At 45.5% G+C, this 18,291-nt stretch overlaps 2 protein-coding genes across 2 annotated transcripts in view; both read left to right on the top strand.

Moving 5' to 3' along the window:
• LOC142418681 (uncharacterized) overlaps positions 1–4,343 on the top strand; it is a 53,252-nt gene extending 48,909 nt beyond the window's left edge. Inside the window, exon 14 of the mRNA XM_075520860.1 lies at positions 4,230–4,343. Within this exon, the coding sequence (XP_075376975.1) occupies positions 4,230–4,267 (38 nt within the window). The 3' untranslated portion in view covers positions 4,268–4,343. The remainder of the gene's footprint in view (positions 1–4,229) is intronic.
• Positions 4,344–12,769: 8,426 nt separating this feature from the next.
• The window catches only part of SSU72 (SSU72 homolog, RNA polymerase II CTD phosphatase), a 29,559-nt gene continuing 24,037 nt past the window's right edge, over positions 12,770–18,291 (top strand). Inside the window, exon 1 of the mRNA XM_075520906.1 lies at positions 12,770–12,960. Coding sequence (XP_075377021.1) covers positions 12,881–12,960 — 80 coding nt within the window. The 5' untranslated portion in view covers positions 12,770–12,880. The remainder of the gene's footprint in view (positions 12,961–18,291) is intronic.

Here is an 18,291-nt window from a genome sequence, read left to right as displayed (position 1 = left end):
TTGTTTTCTTTCTCACATGCAGCTGACTCTAAATCCAACAGTGTTCTCTTTTTATTAACTCGCCTATGTGCTTGATTTAAGCAGCCTGACAATATCTAGCATCGCGGTAACAGAAAGATGGTGTCATTCATTGATATTGAAGGACGATGTCATAATTTTTCTTTTTTTATCCCTAAGGAGACTGACTGCTCGAAGAAAAGGCAATCCGTTTTTAAGAACATTAAGACAAATTGCATCTAGTGGTTTCGTTCAGTGAATTTAAACACAGAGTAAATTTGGGTCACAAGTCTTTTAAAGGTTTCAAGTCAGTCTTTCCTGTAGCCAGTTCTGCACTGGACTATTAGAGTGGCACTGATTTTGTATCTCTGTCAGCTTCTGTCAACCAGTGTTACTGTTTTGTTCTTCCTCTTGTCGTGAATTGCCAGATGTGAAATTTAAATGTATAAATAATGAGCCTTGTACCACCTTGGTGTTGAACTTAATAAATTAAGAGAATAATGAAAAGAAATGAAAACATCACAAATATTTAATGGTTCGAGATCTTGTTTGACTCAAAGTGAGCAAATCTGCCCAAAGACTGGTCATAACGATACTCCGTTGCCTACTGTAAAATTATGACAACATTAATGGGAAAATGAAGAGAGATTTATTCTCTGAATACTTGATTTTTGTTCACTAGAGGTTTAGACTATAGGATCCCAGGGTCATTTGGGTTGGAAGGGACCTCTGGAGGTCATCTAGCTCAGCCTTCTGTTCAAAGCAGGGTCAACTGTGAGATCAGTCCAGGTTACTCAGGGCTGTATCCAGTGCTGCCTTGAAAACCTCCGGGGACAGAGACTGCACAGCCTCTCTGGGCAAGCCGTTCTGCTGCCCGAACTTGATCATGGTACTGTCCATAACTGTAAAAAAAGGCTTGGGCTAGACAGATCATCTGGTGCAGTCTAAAATATTCTTATCAAGCAGGAGGTCACAGCACCTCGTACAAGGAGCTCATGATCTACATGCCCAACAGCGGGGGGGAAAGAGGAAAGAGGAAAGAGGGGGGCAACACTCAAGATAATCACTTCAGTCTTTCAGATGCAGGAAGCCAGATGTGAAATTTTGTATGAAAACTCACTGAGCCAAAACCATTAATTATGGTAGCCAGGTGTCTTTGGTTTTGAACATAAATGATCCCTAGTTGACCTTTGAATGAGCTGCCCTAAGCTTCTAAATCCATCTTTGTTTACCAATTCAAGCTACTTCATTTTGTGTGCAGCCAGCACTGTTCATTGCGGTAACACTGATGTGAGTCTGAGGAAACTGAGCACCAAAGTTTATTTACAGTTCTGTATGTGACTATCTTCAGTAAGACACCTCTGCGGGTATTGATAGGATACGGTTACCTGCTAAAACAGCACCTAGTAGATACTATAGAGATGTTCTTTGTAGTCGTCTCACATCTTCATGCATCTGTCTCTGTGGATTGCATTGCAACAGCATGCTGGGCAGAGGATAGACAAGCAAGAGCAAAATATGTAGAAGAATGTAAATCCTGATGGAGGAAATTCTGTAATCCTCTAAAGGATTATTTTTATCAGTTTTTTCCTTTCCATGCATTATAAATGGGATGTGGGAAACGATATCTGGTAGTTTCTCATTCATTTTCAGTGGATTAAGTTTTAATTGGACACATCTTGGTGTCTGGAAAAGAAAATCAGAGTATTCCCTATTTCATTGTATGTGACATTGAGCAAAACATCTGCCGAACCATTGATAACTGTGGGTTTTTTCCTCCATCGTGAGTATAGAAATTTCATCCATCATGAGTACAGACATTTCTTTTTGGCAATAATGGGGAAAATTACATGTACATATACTTGATACTAATTTGACTCCCACAAGCCTTTGTGAGACTGCACAGTTAGAGACAGCTTTATCCAGTATTTGCAGCAATTCCCAAAACATGCGGAGTACCTTGTAGAGTTATAATCAATCCTGGCCTGTGCAGGCAGCAGTAAAGAAGTGGCAGTATGCTGATTTATAACTGCCAAGAAGCTGGCTGTTGTGTACCTAATGCTTTGGGAAAAAGTGGAAATAGCTTCTAAGGCAACTACACATTCTCTGTATTACTACACAAGTATCTGCGTATTAAAAATCTATGGATTGTTAATCTATGGTACACTCTTAGGTGGTATATGGTCCTGCGTTTATCTGGTAATTTCCAGTACAAATATCAAGCCATATCCATTTCTGCGGGAGTTAAAATGAAGAGTCATATGCTCATTAACAAGCTTTTTTTTCCTTGCCTTGTGCTAAATGTGAGGAAAACAACTGCTTAAACGTAAGCAGCTCAAGCTCAGCGTGACCCCAACTTTGAATCTTCTGGAGGAAACAGCCTGTGCCTCAGGCAAAGAATCTCTCTTAATTCCATTACGGTATTTTTTGTGGTACATAAAAGGAAGGGCTGCTTGGCTTTATTTGGAGGTGCAAATGAAAGCTGGTATTTTGCTTCCATGGAGACCTGGAGTTGTAGTCTTACAAGACTGCAAACTGCTGCTCTGTTTCACCAGTATGTTCCAAAAGAAAGGCTAGGAAGAGTGGGCTGAAAGGAGAAAAAGTGGCAGATAACAGTTAACTGTGTCACATTCCTGTTAAAGGCTTAGTAATTATAGCAGTGATGCTTGGATGGGGTCTTCTGCAGTTTTAGCCTGAGCAAATATACCCTGACTGGTATTGCTTCATCATAGATCTGGTCACTGCATCTCCGGTCTTTACACATTGTCTGATCTCATCTGGGAAAAAATTGCCCAAACCAAACCCCTTGTTCTGTTTTTACCTGAAAGAATGTTTTTTGATGCAGAAATTTTCATGCCACAATGTTTGGCTTGTCATTTAAAATTCACTGGCAGTATTTTCAGCCTGCTTTGCCGAGATGGAAATGATGGCACAGTGCGGTACAGTATTTATACAATGTGCCAAGAAAACCCCTCCAAAAGTGATTTTGGTGGAAGACTTTTCCAGAGGAGATCTCCGGGCATTGACCCATAGACCCTTTGTAAAAGCAGACATACACATTCAGATAATTCATTCACTAGCCAGATATCCCAGAACTACCAGATGATTTGCAGGCAACGGCATTTGCAGAATAAGAAGTAACAAAAGAGCGGGCATTGCAGCCAGCGGGGCAGATTTAGCAAGCATGGCTGAGAGGAGACCCGGGGCAAGAGGTTTTGCAGAAAGGGCTAGGCAGAAAGATAGACAGGTTTCAGTGGGGAGTGCAGCAGGGAGAAACATGGATGGCCTATGCTGAAGAGCAGCGAAGAAAAAGAACAAAAAAAAAAACCAAACCCACGTTTTGCCAGGAGGGAGGCAGGCGCTAAGGACAGGGAGGGGGAAAGGCTTTTCTCGGGAAGCGCTGAGGAGAGAGGGGGGACGCGTTTAGGCGGGAAAGGCCGGGTGGCAGAGGGGCTTCATCTGCACGTGCCGGGGCGAGCCGTGAGGCGGGAAGATCTGAGGAGAGGGGAACGGTTTGCCGTAAGGGCTGAGGGGAGGGAGAGGGAAAGATTTTATAGGGAAAGTCGAGGGAATAAGGAGGAAAGGGTTTTTTTTAATGAGAAATGCAAGAGAAGAGGGGGGAGAGGTTTTACCAGGACGCGCTGGGGGAGGGCGAGGCTTTTTGCAAGGTGCTGAGAGGAGAGCGAGGGGTTGTGTGAGCAGGTGCTGGAGGTGCTGAAAGGTGGGAGAAGGCTCCGCTGGAAGTGCTGAGGGGAGGGAGAGAGAAACGGTTTGTCAGGAAGAGCTGGATGACGAGAGAGGAGACTTTGTAGGGAAATGTCAGGGGGGTAGTGGGGAAAGCCTTTCTGTGGAAAGCGCTGGAGGGAAAAGGCTTTTGTGCAAAGCACAAGGGGAGAGAGGAAAGAATTAGCTGGGAAGAACTGAAGGGAAAGAGGTGAAAGATTTGTGGGAAGTGCTCAGGGGAGAGAGAGGAAAAGCTTTTCTCAGGAAGTGCTGAGGTGATAGTGGGGAAAGAATTTCTCAGAAAGTGCAGAGGGAAAAAACTATTAATGGGAGGGCAGAAAATATTTTTAGGAAGCACTGAGGAGAGAGAAAGCACCCCTTCCTGGGCAGAGAGAGTCCTGCCTCGCTAGGTGAAGTTCAGCTGGGCTGGGGAATAGAGTTGTTTCTTCGATGTCCTGATCTTGTCTCCTGTATTTCTCTTGCTCCTGGTTCTCCGCTCTGCCATGCAGAAGTGAGCAAGACGAGGAAGGCTTTGGAGAAACTGTAAGCAATGAGCAAGAAGAATCTGCAGGCTGGTTACGAGGCCGATGATGCAAGTCCCAGGGAATGGAGGAGAAGGACCCTGGACAGTGGCACTTCTCTGAAGGTAGGGCCTGGCACGCAGACCCGCGTTCTCTGTTGTCCCTGAGCCCTTTGCTGCCTGGAGGAGCGAGGCCTTCCTGTAAATGAGGGCTGTGGTTTCTGCTCGGTTGGTGTTTTTGCCACGCTACAGCTCTTTGTGGCCACTGAGAGTGACGACCCTGTAAGGAGGGTGGAAGTCACCATGCTGCCATCTGTCTTCTTGGGGAGAGGGAGCTGTTTAGAGGCCTGAGCCATGGGACCACCCAGGAAATGGGGTCCCGGTCTCTGCACCGGTGGCACTATGCCATGCAACGCCAGCCTGTGTATCGTGGCTCCCCTGTCACCAGGGTGGAAGCCGCGAGCTACCTATTTCCAGGCCCTCGGTACCCTGAGGTGAGAGCCTGCTCCGTAATTGGGGTCAAGGTGTCTGCCCACGGGGCTTCAGGCCAGCGTTTCAGCAGGGCTCACCACAGGTGCCTGTCCTGTGGCCTGGCTGCCTGTTTCTCTGTGGCCTCGGTGGTACCTTGGGCCAAGCACCTGCTCTGTAATTGGGGTCGAGGTGTCTGCCGGCAGGGCTTCATGCCTGGGGGGCAGTTATTTCTGCAGGGCCCGCCTGTACCTCAGGTGCGTGGCCCGAGGCTTCACGGCCTCGGTGCACGCCATGTGCTGCACCTGGCAAGGAGCTGTGAAGACCTGTAGGGTCAAAGTAGCGGCCACCTTGAGGGAGGCTGGATGTAGTTTTGTACCTCTCTCCCTTTGGGAGAACAGGAGGCATCAGTGTTTGACACTGGCTGGAGCTGGTGCTGCAATGAAGGTTTTTTTTTTCTCTTCTGGGAAGCTGTCTTGTGTGCGTGTTGGTATGTATGGGGGTGACTCGAGTGTGGGGATTGTATTTTTGCATGTTTTTGTTTCAAATCACTGCAGTATTGTCTTTTGACTCTTCACGGAAGCAGAGAACAAGAAACATTGTGCACACGAACCAAAGGATCCTCCTGTGTTCCCCTCAAAGGACATTTCTGTGGGTACAGACCACATCCCCTTGCTGCTGGGAAGAAGGCAGGCTCTTTATGAGCCCCCTCGGCAGACACTGAGGCGTGACCTGCCAGTAACCGAGGAGCAGGTCAGCCCACTTCGCGTATTGCAGCCGATTGATGTTACACTTGGCATGCCAGCGCTGCAGGGAGTGTGCGTGGCATGAACCTTCCCTTTAAAGGTTGTATGCGCATGCAAGACTTCTGTCTTTGAGCTGACTGACCTCCCCGTAATCAGGGCTGAGGTCTCTGCCCACTGGGCTTCATGGCTGGCTGGCAGTCAGTGCACTGCGAGTACCCATTAATTAAAGGCCCATACAGGAAGACTCACCTGGCCTCCCCACAGTCAGGGAGTGGGTTGATGCTGCAGTGGCCTCTTGTCTTGATGGTGCTTTCGCTGGGCACCCAGGGTGCGCACCTTCCAAGCACCTTCTAAGCATGATGCTGGGGGTCTTCTTGCCACTTGGGGGGGGGCATGGAGCTCTCTTGAGCCCTGCCCTTCCACTACCCTGGGCTTGGGCCTCTGCCGTTACAGTGCTGAGCCCTGCCGACAGCCTTGGCCAAGCGAGACCTCTGTAGCTGGGGTGAAGGTCACAGGAGCTGCCTCTCTGAGATGCTGATGGGCATCTGTTGTCCTGAGCACCATGGGCTCCCTGTAGTGCAGGGGCCGAGACGACTCCTTCAGTCCCTTGAGGAGAGACTGCTTTTCCAAGCCCTCTTGCAAAGTGAGCCCCCTGTGTAAGCGCTGGGTGAGACTCTCCCATGTGTGTTGCCTGGCCCCTACCCAGCCTTCAGTGCCCAGAGCCCCAGGCCTCACGTGCTGGCCTCCAGCCCACCTGAACCTCTCCGGCAAGCCTCAAGCCTTCTGCACAGACACACCGTTGGAGGAGGCTGCTGCTCCTGCAGCACCGGCCGGTAAGGGCAGGAGGACCGGCCCATCGGGCAGGCCAGAGGGGATGCCCTGGCAGGAGCTCCACCAGACCATGGTCTCTGGAGCAGGGCTGGGTGAACATTGCCTGCCCGCCATTGGCCTCCATTTTTTTCCTCGGATGCATTCTGAATGGCACCGTGGAATGGTTGCCCGGGGAGAGTGTGGAGCTGGGCTTTCACTGGGTGGGCTTTTTGGTGGGTCTCATCCTGGTTGGCGGCCTTAAGAGGAGTCTAAAGACCCCCCAAGAAGTGGAAAGGGGAGAGTCCTGGAGGGGGCCTCAGAGCTTGAGTGCCAGGCCATGCACTGGCTGGGCAGGGAGAGTCCTGCCTCGCTAGGTGAAGTTCAGCTGGGCTGGGGAATAGAGTTGTTTCTTCAATGTCCTGATCTTGTCTCCTGTATTTCTCTCGCTCCCAGTTCTCCGCTCTGCCATGTGGAAGTGAGCAAGACGAGGAAGGCTTTGGAGAAACTGCAAGCAATGAGTGAGAAGAATCTGCAGGCTGGTTACGAGGCCGATGATGCAAGTCCCAGGGAATGGAGGAGAAGGACCCTGGACAGTGGCACTTCTCTGAAGGTAGGGCCTGGCACGCAGACCCGCGTTCTCTGTTGTCCCCGAGCCCTTTGCTGCCTGGAGGAGCGAGGCGTTAGACTGGATGTATTTTTGTACCTCTCTCCCTTTGGGAGACCGGGAGGCATTAGTGTTTGAGACTGGCTGGAGCTAGTGCTGCAATGAGGTCTTTTTTCTCTTCTGGCAAAACAACTGGGTTTTTTGTTCTTGTTTTTAATGTCTCTTTTTGTATATTTATTTCCTAACTCCTTCTATGGATTTTATTTATGCTTTTCAGACACCCAAAACGATAGAATACTTTTTCACCAATAATAAAACTTGTTTCCTCATCTCTGCACCAGTTTAAGATATTATCCTCCTTTTTGTCTCCTTCATGTTCCATTTTTGGTGTGATTTTATCTGTCATTAGTCTTTGTCTTATTTTCCATATTTCCTTTTATCCTATAATGTAGCTGCAAGATCTGTGTGACAACATGCCTGTAGATGGACTATCTTTCGTAGCTCTGGCTCCGTATGAGAAAAATACCTGAGATATATTCAGCTGGTTATTTTGTCTTATGGCCTGTTATCTTCTCCTTCCTTTAAATCACTGTATTCCTGCTGTCTCTGAATTTTCAGGTTATGAATGTTGTCATTTTTTTCATTTCCCCACATAGGTGTGGAGGTACTTTGCTCACATATCCTTTGTTGGACCTTGTTTCTCTAGGTGTACTTTTTAAGAGCAAGCAAAGGCATGTGAGTACTAGGACTAATGTGTAATTATCTTGGGTCTTTGTGTCCCAGATTTCTGTTCTATTGCAATAAAAATTTTCCTGGGATAAATGCAGCAGGAGATGGTTATTTTGGTTCTTGCTTTTGGAATTTATATGTCCTAAAATCTTCTGCCTGCGGTAATCTCATTTTTGCGAGCTTTGTGTTTTGAATTGTTAATTCCAGCATACAATAATATTAGAGGTATAGCTGGAGCTTTTGTCTTTGGAGCAAGGTTTCTGGAAATGTTTTTATAAACTAATTGTGAGCATCTAAGAAAAAGCTCATTTGTAAATGTCCTATCAGATATTTTTTTCTTATAAAGCTTTTTCATTTTTGTAGAAAAAGCAGGGATTTTCCCAATTTAATTTTTGCTCTTTAATCCTAGCCACTTGGATAGTATTGTTTAGGAATTTGGTTTGTATTTGCAGGCAGTATTGATCTGTATCTCATCTATCTCACCTCTCCATCTCATAAAAATTCTTCATTGTCATTGTCTTTAGGAGCCTAAGTCCTACACAGTTACTTCAGCTCGCACTCATCTATTGCCTTCCTGAAATGGAGCTGGAGTCATATTCAGTTAAGCTTCCCAAGTACTTTCAGAGTTTCATCTCCGTGACAACCACTTTCTAATGATGTATTTTACTTAATAAAGCTTACAAGGGTAGGAGTCTCAGTTCTGTCTTAGACCAAATAAATGGTAAACTGATAAATACTGAAAAGAATTAGAATGAAATTTAAATAACCGTTAATTGTACTATCTTCTTTAATAGTCCTTGTATATAACGCTTTGTTGGGGTTTAGCTTCAGTTGGCAACTAAGCACCGCACAGCCGCTCACTCACCCTCCCCCCCGGTGGGATGGGGGAGAGAATCGGAAGAGCAAAAGTAAGAAGACTCGTGGGTTGAGATAAGAACAGTTTAATAAGGGGGGGGAGGGGGGAGCGAACTGTAGTGAAAAGGAAAACAACGAGAGAGAGAGAGGAACAAAATCCAGGAAAAAAAACCAAGTGATGCAACCGCTCACCACCCACCAACTGACACCCAGCCCATCCCTAAGCAGCAATCGCTACCCCCAGGCCAACTCCCCCCAGTTTCTATACTGAACATTATGTCCTATGGTATGGAATAGCCCTTTGGGCAGTTGGGGTCAGCTGTCCTGGCTGTGCCCCCTCCCAGCTTCTTGTGCACCCGGCAGAGCAGGGGAAGCTGGAAAGTCCTTGACCAGTGTAAGCACTACTTAGCAACAACTAAAGGCATCAGTGTGTTATCACATTATTCTCATCCTAAATCCAAAACACAGCACTATGCCAGCTACTAGGAAGCAAATTAACTCTGTCCCAGCCGAAACCAGGACACACTCCCAGTATATTACGAATTTCCTGTCACAGGAATACATGGCAAATAGCTTGACCTGCTGTGTGCAGTCTTGATGGCAATTTGTTTGGCCTGCTAGAATCACGACACTAACTTGGTAGAGTGTAACTAAATTTGTTTTGCTTGTCAGGTACTCTGTTGTAATCGGTCCCATTGTAACGGGACTGAGATGGCACTTTTAACCTCAAAGGGTATGGTTGGCACAGGAGTGGAAGAAGAGGGCTAGTGCAGATGGCGCTCTGCCCATAGGCAGCCGTAGCAGTACACATACCATCTGTCTCAGGCCACTTTTGGAATCTAATTTGAGTGATGATTCAGAAGATCGCAGTTAGATGCAAAGGTTTCATATAAAATGGTGGTCAGGGGAAATTTTTTTGTGAGAGGGGAGAATTCAAAATACCTGAAGTTAAGCGCTTAAAATTAATATCCCCCTAAAGATGAAACTTACAGAATAATAAAAACTTTCCCCTCCTGACATTGTGCAGTGCCACCAAAAAGGTAACCCCAGAGGCCACACCAGCTGCAACCTGACACTGGCGAATCGAAATCTTTAATGCCTTCCCCACCCCGTGTACTGCGCATTCCTGCTACGAATCACCTCAGAGCTGGAGGGAAACTGACCCAACTTCATGGCCAGAGCGCTTGGAGTTTCTGAGGTCTGTGTGGAGTGATGACATGAGCAACTACCTTAAGAACAGACTGGGGATCTAGACAGCTGTTCCCACATGATAATCAAAAAGTTTTTAATTGCACCACTAGTTGTTTCATCTTGTATTCAGTGCAAGGTAGAAAGAAGACGGGGCCCCGGTCACCATTTTAATATAGTTCCACGTTTCCTAAGTACTTTTTAAGACCCCATCCTGTAAAATAGTTGTTGTCCAATGGCTATATTGAATTCAGCAGGAAGGTAAGATGCTTGTTCCTTGGCAGGAAGCACTTAGCATCTTGAAGGATCCATTTAACTTGCACCCATTTTAATATCAAATTGATTTTGTCACAGAGTTGCTCTCAGATCACAGTTCAGAGTAGGCAGGTGATAAGAAATTCATTCCAGCTGTCTGAGACCAGATAAATAGAGCTAGAGGGCTATGAGAAAAAGTAATTTCCAAGCATTTATCCTGGCTGCGATGCAGCTCAGGGCCTATGCAACCACATCTGGCACAAAGTAGCATCAATGGGAGATTTTTAGTGAGCATTTTAGTGAGATTTTAGCGAGCATTCCTTCACTTTCAACATTTTAGAATTGTCAGGACCTGGGGAGCAGGTGTCTGCTTAATACGATCTCTCTTGTTACCACTATTCACTTCCCTCCAATTATGTTAATCAGAGTGGCACCAAACAGCTTCTCAGCTCCGCTCTCGGCCCTGGAACTGTGAGGCCAAACTATGATGAGATGGACCAGACCTGTGCTTAGAGCACGCGGCCATTGTCATGGTGTCGAATTTTAACACAGACAACTTTTGTACTTGGAGTCTATGCGCATTCAAATTGGAGTTGGTTTCCTTTGTATTCTGCACTGACAGCAAAAATGTCCTTGTATACTCGGAGAGATAAGCTTCCACCTCACCGATCTGCTAATGTCCCCTCACTGCTCTAAAAGGACCTTTCTGGAATGAAGGAGGAAACCTCTACGTCCTCTACGCCTTGGTTTCTCATCTCTCCTAGCTGTCTCACTTCTCAAGCACTGAAGAGTACCGCGGTCAGCTGAAATAGCGCAAGTAAACCAAGGTGGAAAAGCACAATGATGGAGAAAGGGGAAAAGATGATGAAAGCTTCAGAGGAAAGTGGAATTGGTCTGGGCTGAGCAAGGAGTGCCATCATCGTTTTGACCTGTATGCAAGCAAAACAATTCTGAAATCAGTGCATTTTACCAGTCAGGCAGTACATAAATAACTCCTAGTTTTGGCCATTCTTTTTTGAACAGTTTTCAGTAAAAGCATGAGAGTTTACTGCTAAAACGCAGAATCCCATGATTAAGCTGCACAGAAAGCATATGTCTGCCTCATCTTCGCCACAGAGTCCTCAGCACGGAGTGTTCTGGGCACAGACATGGGGATGGGATTGGCCCAGGGTGTCAGACCCGATTCACTCTTTCCTAGGGGTGATTCAGCTCTCCATCCCAACGCTGCTTCTCCGGATCTTTGGTCCATGGCCCAGCTCAGTGGACCCACTGCAACATTTGGCTGCCACCTAGTGCGGGAAAAGAAAACTAGCCAGAAGACTCTGCTTTTCAGGAAAAAAAAGCAGTTGCACGAATCACATTCTTCTGAAAACAAACTAAGGGAGTATGTGGCTTACGTTGCCAGGCACATGGGAATTATATGCGCATGAAGTATGGAAATAGGGCATACCTGGGAAGAAGATGGGAAGACCCAAGACCTTACATTGTAAATTTGGAGTAATTTCTTTCTGGATGTTGGAAAATTGCTTGTATATTAAATGAGACGGGGTTGTCTAGCAGCTAAGTTAGGGGACTTGGAGCTGGGGTGACTGGAATGTACCAGCTGTTGTGGTCACAGCGAATTATTACATTTCTGTCTCTCCATTTGGCACGTGTAGATGAAGCCTAATAGCACGTGCGTACGTGTACGCGTGCCTGAGACTCCAGAACTACAGAAGTACTAGATAGAGACGCTGCTGTTGTCTCTGCTGGAATCTTTTAGCTGTTGCATTCGACTCTGAAAGAGCCACGTGCTTATACAGTAACAGTACAAGGCCATGGTTAGTCATGAAAGCGCTAACCCAGATGGGTATGTCATTGGGCATTTTCTACAGCCCTATGTTTAATTTACGTGAGGGGTGTGAATGTTTATCCAGTAAAATACTGTATACGTGTCCTTGTTTACAGTAGAGTAGTAGAAATCCACAGCGTTTAATGGTGATTAATAGCAGAGCTGGACCTTTTCTCACAGCTGCTCCCTGTCTTGCGCTAGCCCTCAGGCAGTTTCATTCCAGTGCCTTTCTCTGCCTCACAGTTGTCCCCAACGTTGGAACTGCACCTGTGGAAAATACCTGGTAGCTGAATCGTCCATCAGGACAAAGTTTTATCGTTTAGGAGTAAGAGGCTGTGTGCTAATAGCGGGCTGCCCTGTGGGAAATCAGGAGTTGGGTCAGAAACAGTTTCCAACCGCTTGCTCTCCTTAGAAAACTGGGAAACGCAGCTGGATGGGAGGAAATGAATTGTGCCGTGCTTGGCGCTGCGTCGCCAGGGAACACCCGTGACCCTTCTGGTGGCTCTTCTCTCTCAGTAAGCGGCTGACAAGTTAGGCGGCATTTTTAGGTGAACAGCCCGAACTCACGAATTCATGCTAAGTGACCTGTTTTCTTTTGTAAACACTTGAGCCCCCTGCGGGTTGCGCCCGCCGGTTCGCCGGTGCTGCCCGGGAAGCCCCGGGCTCCGGAGGCAGCGGCGTGTATTGAGAACGACCCGCGGCCTGTCGATCGCTGCTGGGTTGCGTATCGGGGGCCCGACACGCAGAGGGGCGCTCAGGGACCGGGCGGCGCAGGCCGCCCGTGAGCCCCGCGGACCCGGTTCCGCGGCGCGGCAGAGAGGGTCAGGGCCGCCCCGCTCTGGGGACCGGCCTCCCCGCAGGCGAGAGCCGCCCGGGGCGAGGGCTCTAGGGCGAGGGCTGCGCGGCCGGGCCCCGGCGCGCCCCGCTCCGGCTGGGTTGGCTGGCGGCGCTCTGCCCCTCTCTCTATGGTAGGCGGCGGCCTCCGCCCCCTGACGCCAGCTCCGCGGTTGGCCGCGGCGGGGCGGCGCGGCCCTGGTGACACGTCCCGGCACCGCCCGCCGCCGGGCTCCCGCCGCCATTTTGTGCGAGCCGCGGCCGGGGCCGAGAGGGTTTGGGAGCCGCGGGGAGGGAGCTGGGCTCTTCCCTGCGCCGCCATGCCTTCCTCGCCGCTCCGCGTGGCCGTGGTGTGCTCCAGCAACCAGAACCGCAGTATGGAGGCGCACAACATCCTCAGGTAACCGGGGCCTGCCCGACCCCCTTCCTTCCTCCGGCCGGCGGCGGCGCGGCCTGGCCCGCCGCCGCCGGGCCTTGCGAGTGCGTCTTAGGCCCTGGCGGCCGCCTTCCGTCGCGGGCCGCCCCTCCGGACCGCATCGGGCCCCTTCCTTGGCCGCTGTAGCGCGGACGCTGGCTGCCTTGCCGGCCCCGGAGCTGGGCTCGGTGGACTGTCAGGGCAGCGGGGCGCTGCGCCGGCTGCGGGTCGAGGCCGTGCTCGGGGCCTGCGCCGGACCCTGCTAGGCCTACGGGCGTGGGGACTTACCCTGTTTGCATCCCGTCTCCTCCGGACCTTGCTCCAGGCTGGGTTTGCCGGAGTGGCCGGTGCGGTGGGGTCTGCTCCACTGTCGCTGCCGGACCTCCGGATCCAGTGCTGCAAAAGACGAGCTGGCGAATTCGACAGGTGGAGAACAGCTCCTGTGTCTCGGCATCTGAAAACTTAAACGCTTATTTTCTCTTTTTTTTCTCCCCCCCCCCCCCCCCCCCCCCCCCCCCGTAATGCATCTGAAGACTGGAACTGAAAGAAAGCCTTTTCCTGTTGCAGGAAAACTGGATGAAGTGTTTGGTTCAGAATGTTAAATGTCTTTGAGATTATGAGGGTTCATCTGTTTAGCACTGCAAGTATTTTCAGCTTGGCTGAATTCAGAAGGGGAGATGGGAAACTGGGGATGGACTGACGGACAGGAGAGACCTGATCTGCCTGAAATCATGTTCCTAAATCTTTCCTGTGCTCTGCAGGAACATGATAAAGGCTTTTTTTTTTTTTTTCCCCTGTTATAAAAAGTAACATTCACATTAAAAGATACATTGCTCGCACAGTAAGCCAAACAACAGTGTGTAAATTGTGTGCTACATTTAAATAAAAACAACCACCTTGAAAGGAATAAATAATAGAAGCATCTGGTCTGGCAGCCATCTTACTGTGAGCAGCATATGATGCTGTTAATGCTTAAACTTGGCATCAGGTGTTACCTGTGGCAGTTTTATGAAAACATGATGTTACCAATCATGTTTGGGGGGCAACGATGCTATACTGTTGTTGTTTTTCTGCTAATAATACTGGAACTGAGCTTTACTTGAAACCTGAGTACTAAGGACAAAGTTAAATTCACTTCTAATGTCTAGCCTTTTTCTTCCTCTCTGTTTTTGCAGAAGAAATAAATCACTTCCGGTGTGACTGATGTTCTGGCAAATGTGGCAGGGAAATATTTTTTGAAAGTCTCTTCTCTCTTAAGATTTTAATTAAAAATTAACAAAGTGTATGTATTTGGAAAATGTTTATTTTCAGCACCATTCTATGTAATTATAGGAAGAATAGCATAAACGGCAAAATAGAGATGAATTGCTGATGCTGTTCTGAAGAAGTAACTAGCCCATGCAATGAGAGCGGTCATTTGCCAGTAAACTTCAGGAAAATGTTTGCTTTGGCTCAAAGCCAGTCTGCTTTGCCAGTAATGTCTTGCTGTATGCGGCACTACAGTTTGAAAGAACCCATGATTAAAAGGGGAAGAAGAGTTAGGAAGAAATTGAGGTATTATGAAACTTTAAGGTATTTTCTTAAGGGATTACAAGACTTTAAAGGATAAAAATTCTACACAACTGCAGATGACTTTGAAAACAAAGTCTGGAATTCAGCCTTCAGTGTTGAACATCTTAAGGAACATTCATAAACAGTGCTTTGTAATGTGTAGCCCAAGATCTTGCATAAGTATTTCAGATAGGCTTTTTTTTAAGCTATTTATGCTAGGGAATGTATTAAAATTTTTGGTGAAGTATTTGTCTTATGTTTGAGTCTCTTAGATTTTTGTAATGCTGTAAGTCAGGTTTCAGAATTAACTTCTCTAGTCTGTTCAATGTTTTAATGAATTGCAGGTTGTAGTTAAGCCAAATTTTTCATGTACAATTTTTGTCAGTAACTTTGCTTATTCTATTCTTCAATTTATAGAGAAAAATACCTATCAGTAAGGCAAGCTTATTTTACTTTCCAAATGTTAGGCCTACCTAGTGCCTACTAAAACTTGAACTTAATTGTATGGTACTCCCTTTTAACGCAAAAATGATCTTGCAGAAATAACTGGATTTTAACTTCTGACACTTTTGTAAAACATAAAATTTAGCCCTGTACATAAAATATGTAGGTGAAATGTTCGATTTACCTGGTAGGCTTTTGTTGGAAGTACCTGCAGTCCATCACTTCTTGCTTTTATGTTTCTTCTCAGTAGTTTATCCTTTTTAATGCATGAAATTATGAAGTGGTTTAACATCTTAATGTACTTACATTTTAAATAACATCCTGGTATTCTCTCTTTTAGACTTGGAAAAGCAAAATTGTAATACATACTTTCTTCACACACTTCAGCAATTTGCGGGGGTGGTGGTGGTGTTTCTTTAGGTTTGGTTTTCTTTCTTTCTTTAAACTTAACATACCAGATAATAAAAGTTACTTTCTTTTGGACACTTAGAAACTTTCTGTCCTTTTAAATTGCAGTGGCTCATTCCAAAAGGGTTCGCAATGAGTCACTTGCCAACCTGAATTTCTCATTCATTCTCACTGTACTTGATATCTCTGTGCTGCTACTCGTGCCTCTGGAAAACAAACTATGCATTAGATCTTTTTCATATCTGAATAATCAATCTACCAGTTTCTGGTCTTATCTTGGTTCAGTACAGTTTCCATTTGCTTTGTAGTGTGCTTGCATATTTTCTAACTAACCAGGTTTTAAACATTTTGTTCTAATCTTCCAGCGGAAGTCAGACTGAAGGTCTTTTGAAGTTTGTTAATAGAATAGTTACCATCACCATAGGGGTATGTTAAGACATTAAAGCAAAGGGAAAAGAGGAAAAGCATTAAGGACTATGTGGAAAGACATAATCTTTCCTTAAAAGCTGTCAAACTGGATGTCTGTCTGTAACCAGTCCCTAGGTCAAATCTTACTCATCCTACATTTCTTGCTTTTACAAATATAATTTGTGTATAGGTCTTGTTTTTGTTTTTTTTTTTTTTTGCCATAGAGTATGCAGACTTAGGCCATGGCTCTCCTTCAAACACAGAAGAGGAAGGTGGAAGGGTAACACTTCTCTTATTACCAAACTATTATACAGCAACTCTGACATTTCTATTTGTGTCTATTTATTTGATAGTACACTGATGGCCTTTAAAAGGAAGTTAGTGTTTCAAACTCTCCCAGTGTATAGGAGGTGCTCTGGTAACTTTGTATTTTCAAACTCTGGTGGTATGGATATCCTATCTCAGTCTCCTGAGGTCAGGGACTCTGTGATAATGAAAACTTGTAGGCTACTGATAAAGTGCTTAAGCTACATAAATGTTCCTTTGTTTTAGGAAACAAAGTGTGTTAAGAAATTAGTGTGAATATGAGATCTCTTAGTGGCAGTAAACAGATTTAAATATTGAAACCCTAGTAGATGAAACTTAAATTTCAATTTGATGTTATGATTTGACCATGCAAGAGAACTTAAGTTGCACCCTTGCAGTTTACATAAATCACTAGTCACAGCTCCTCTACTGGCATTATCTGTCAGCAGCTAAATGCGGTGAGGTATTGAAATTTGTATTGCTTAATTTAAGAAATCTTAAATTGTATTAATAAACCCTCCAGAAGAAGGGATTGTTTTAACAGTTTATATTAAAACACTTTCATTTGACAGCTTATCAGTAATAATGCAAATTACAACAAGTTGTTAATGCTTTAAAGATTTTGTAATCAAAATTGGTTAACAATGCTTGTGTTCCTGCTGTTTAACAGTGTGGTGTTTTTTTTTTTTAATATTGATTGAACGGCATAAGATATTTTTGAAGTGGTCTACAAGGAGGGCACTGTTGCTAGTTATTCTCCTGCTACATGTTGTGGAAGGGGATGTATTAAAATTAGTGATTTGTCCCCTGACAATCTTTACCGCTACCAGCTGCAGTAGTACGGCAGGATTTATTGCATTTGCTTTAATGTTTAGTAATACTTCTCACTGGCCATAGTCAGAAGGGAAGCTGTACTGTAATGACCTTACAGTAAGCTGAAAAATACCTTAATGTAATAAGCATGTGTGAGATCCCAAAATAACAATGAAATGGAAGAAAGGTGTAGATAAAAGTTCATGTTTCAATCTGCATGGGTTAATATTATTTCTCCTCTCGGGACCTGAAACTGAGTGGTAACAACTCTGTCCTGTTAGTGCTTTGTTAGTGTAGTCCCATGCTGATCTCGGCTTCCAGCAGCAATTGTGTCCCAGATGAGAAGTAGTATTTGCAATGAGCTCTGAGATTGTTTGGAGGGAAATGGCAATGACTGTTTTCAGCTTCTTCAGTTAAAAGTGTATAAACTCATGGGCACATGATTAGTGCATGTGATCTCATTGTAATGAGCTTTCAACTTAAACTGAGGTGAGCATACTTGCTGGAAATGAGATCTGTATAGTGGCTTATATTTGTACTTAGTATATTGATAGTTTATGTACATTGGTCTTAATCGTATTAATAGAAACAGCTTCCTGAAATTTCATGACACTTACAGGTCTGTTAATGTTTAAGTTTCACATTTTCAGAAATCAGTTTCAGATCTGAAATCAGAAATCACATTTCAGAAATCAGAAATAGTATATTAGTATATCTTACCCTTTACTGTTTATGGTAAAGTTGAAGCTAATTATTTTCCATCTTCTGGGTAGTTTTTCTAGTATTTGTTCTTGGCCTAGTTATACATTGTCTTGTAGAAAATGTTCATTGTTAAAAGGCTGTGCCACATACAACAGATACTTGATGACTCACTAAACTAGATCTGTCCAGCTGCTTAATAAAAGCAGGCTCTGTTGAATAATGGTTCTGCGCAGGCATTCTTCCCTCTCCCCTGCCTCCCAATTGTTGCAAGAAATGTGTTGAAACATTTTCAGAATATTTCATAATAGTACACCTGGTGCATAAGTAGCGTAAAAGCTGTACCCTGGCAACTGCTAGTGTCAAAGCATGAAATTCCATGTGAGAGATGCATATTCTGGCTATTCAAGGAAGTAATTTTCAATGGGTCATGTGCATTAGAGGCACACATTTTTGATGTGTGGAACTTCATTTGAAGATTTCTGTTTTACTTTATATGAGATCATGCAAACCAGAAGGACATTTCCGCCAGTTGGAGATGGGCTTCTTAATGTGTGTGACCCAAGCAGACATATTTCAAAGAATAATATTAAAGGAAAAATTAAAAGTTAGGAGGAAAACATAATGGAAAAATATTTTCTTCTGTAACTTACTGCTTTGCAGTAATGTGGGAGGGAAGGACAGAAG

This window comes from Mycteria americana, chromosome 18, assembly GCF_035582795.1.
Source record: "Mycteria americana isolate JAX WOST 10 ecotype Jacksonville Zoo and Gardens chromosome 18, USCA_MyAme_1.0, whole genome shotgun sequence".
NCBI classification, from domain to species: Eukaryota; Metazoa; Chordata; class Aves; order Ciconiiformes; family Ciconiidae; genus Mycteria; species Mycteria americana.
This window is presented reverse-complemented; position numbering and strand designations above follow the sequence as displayed.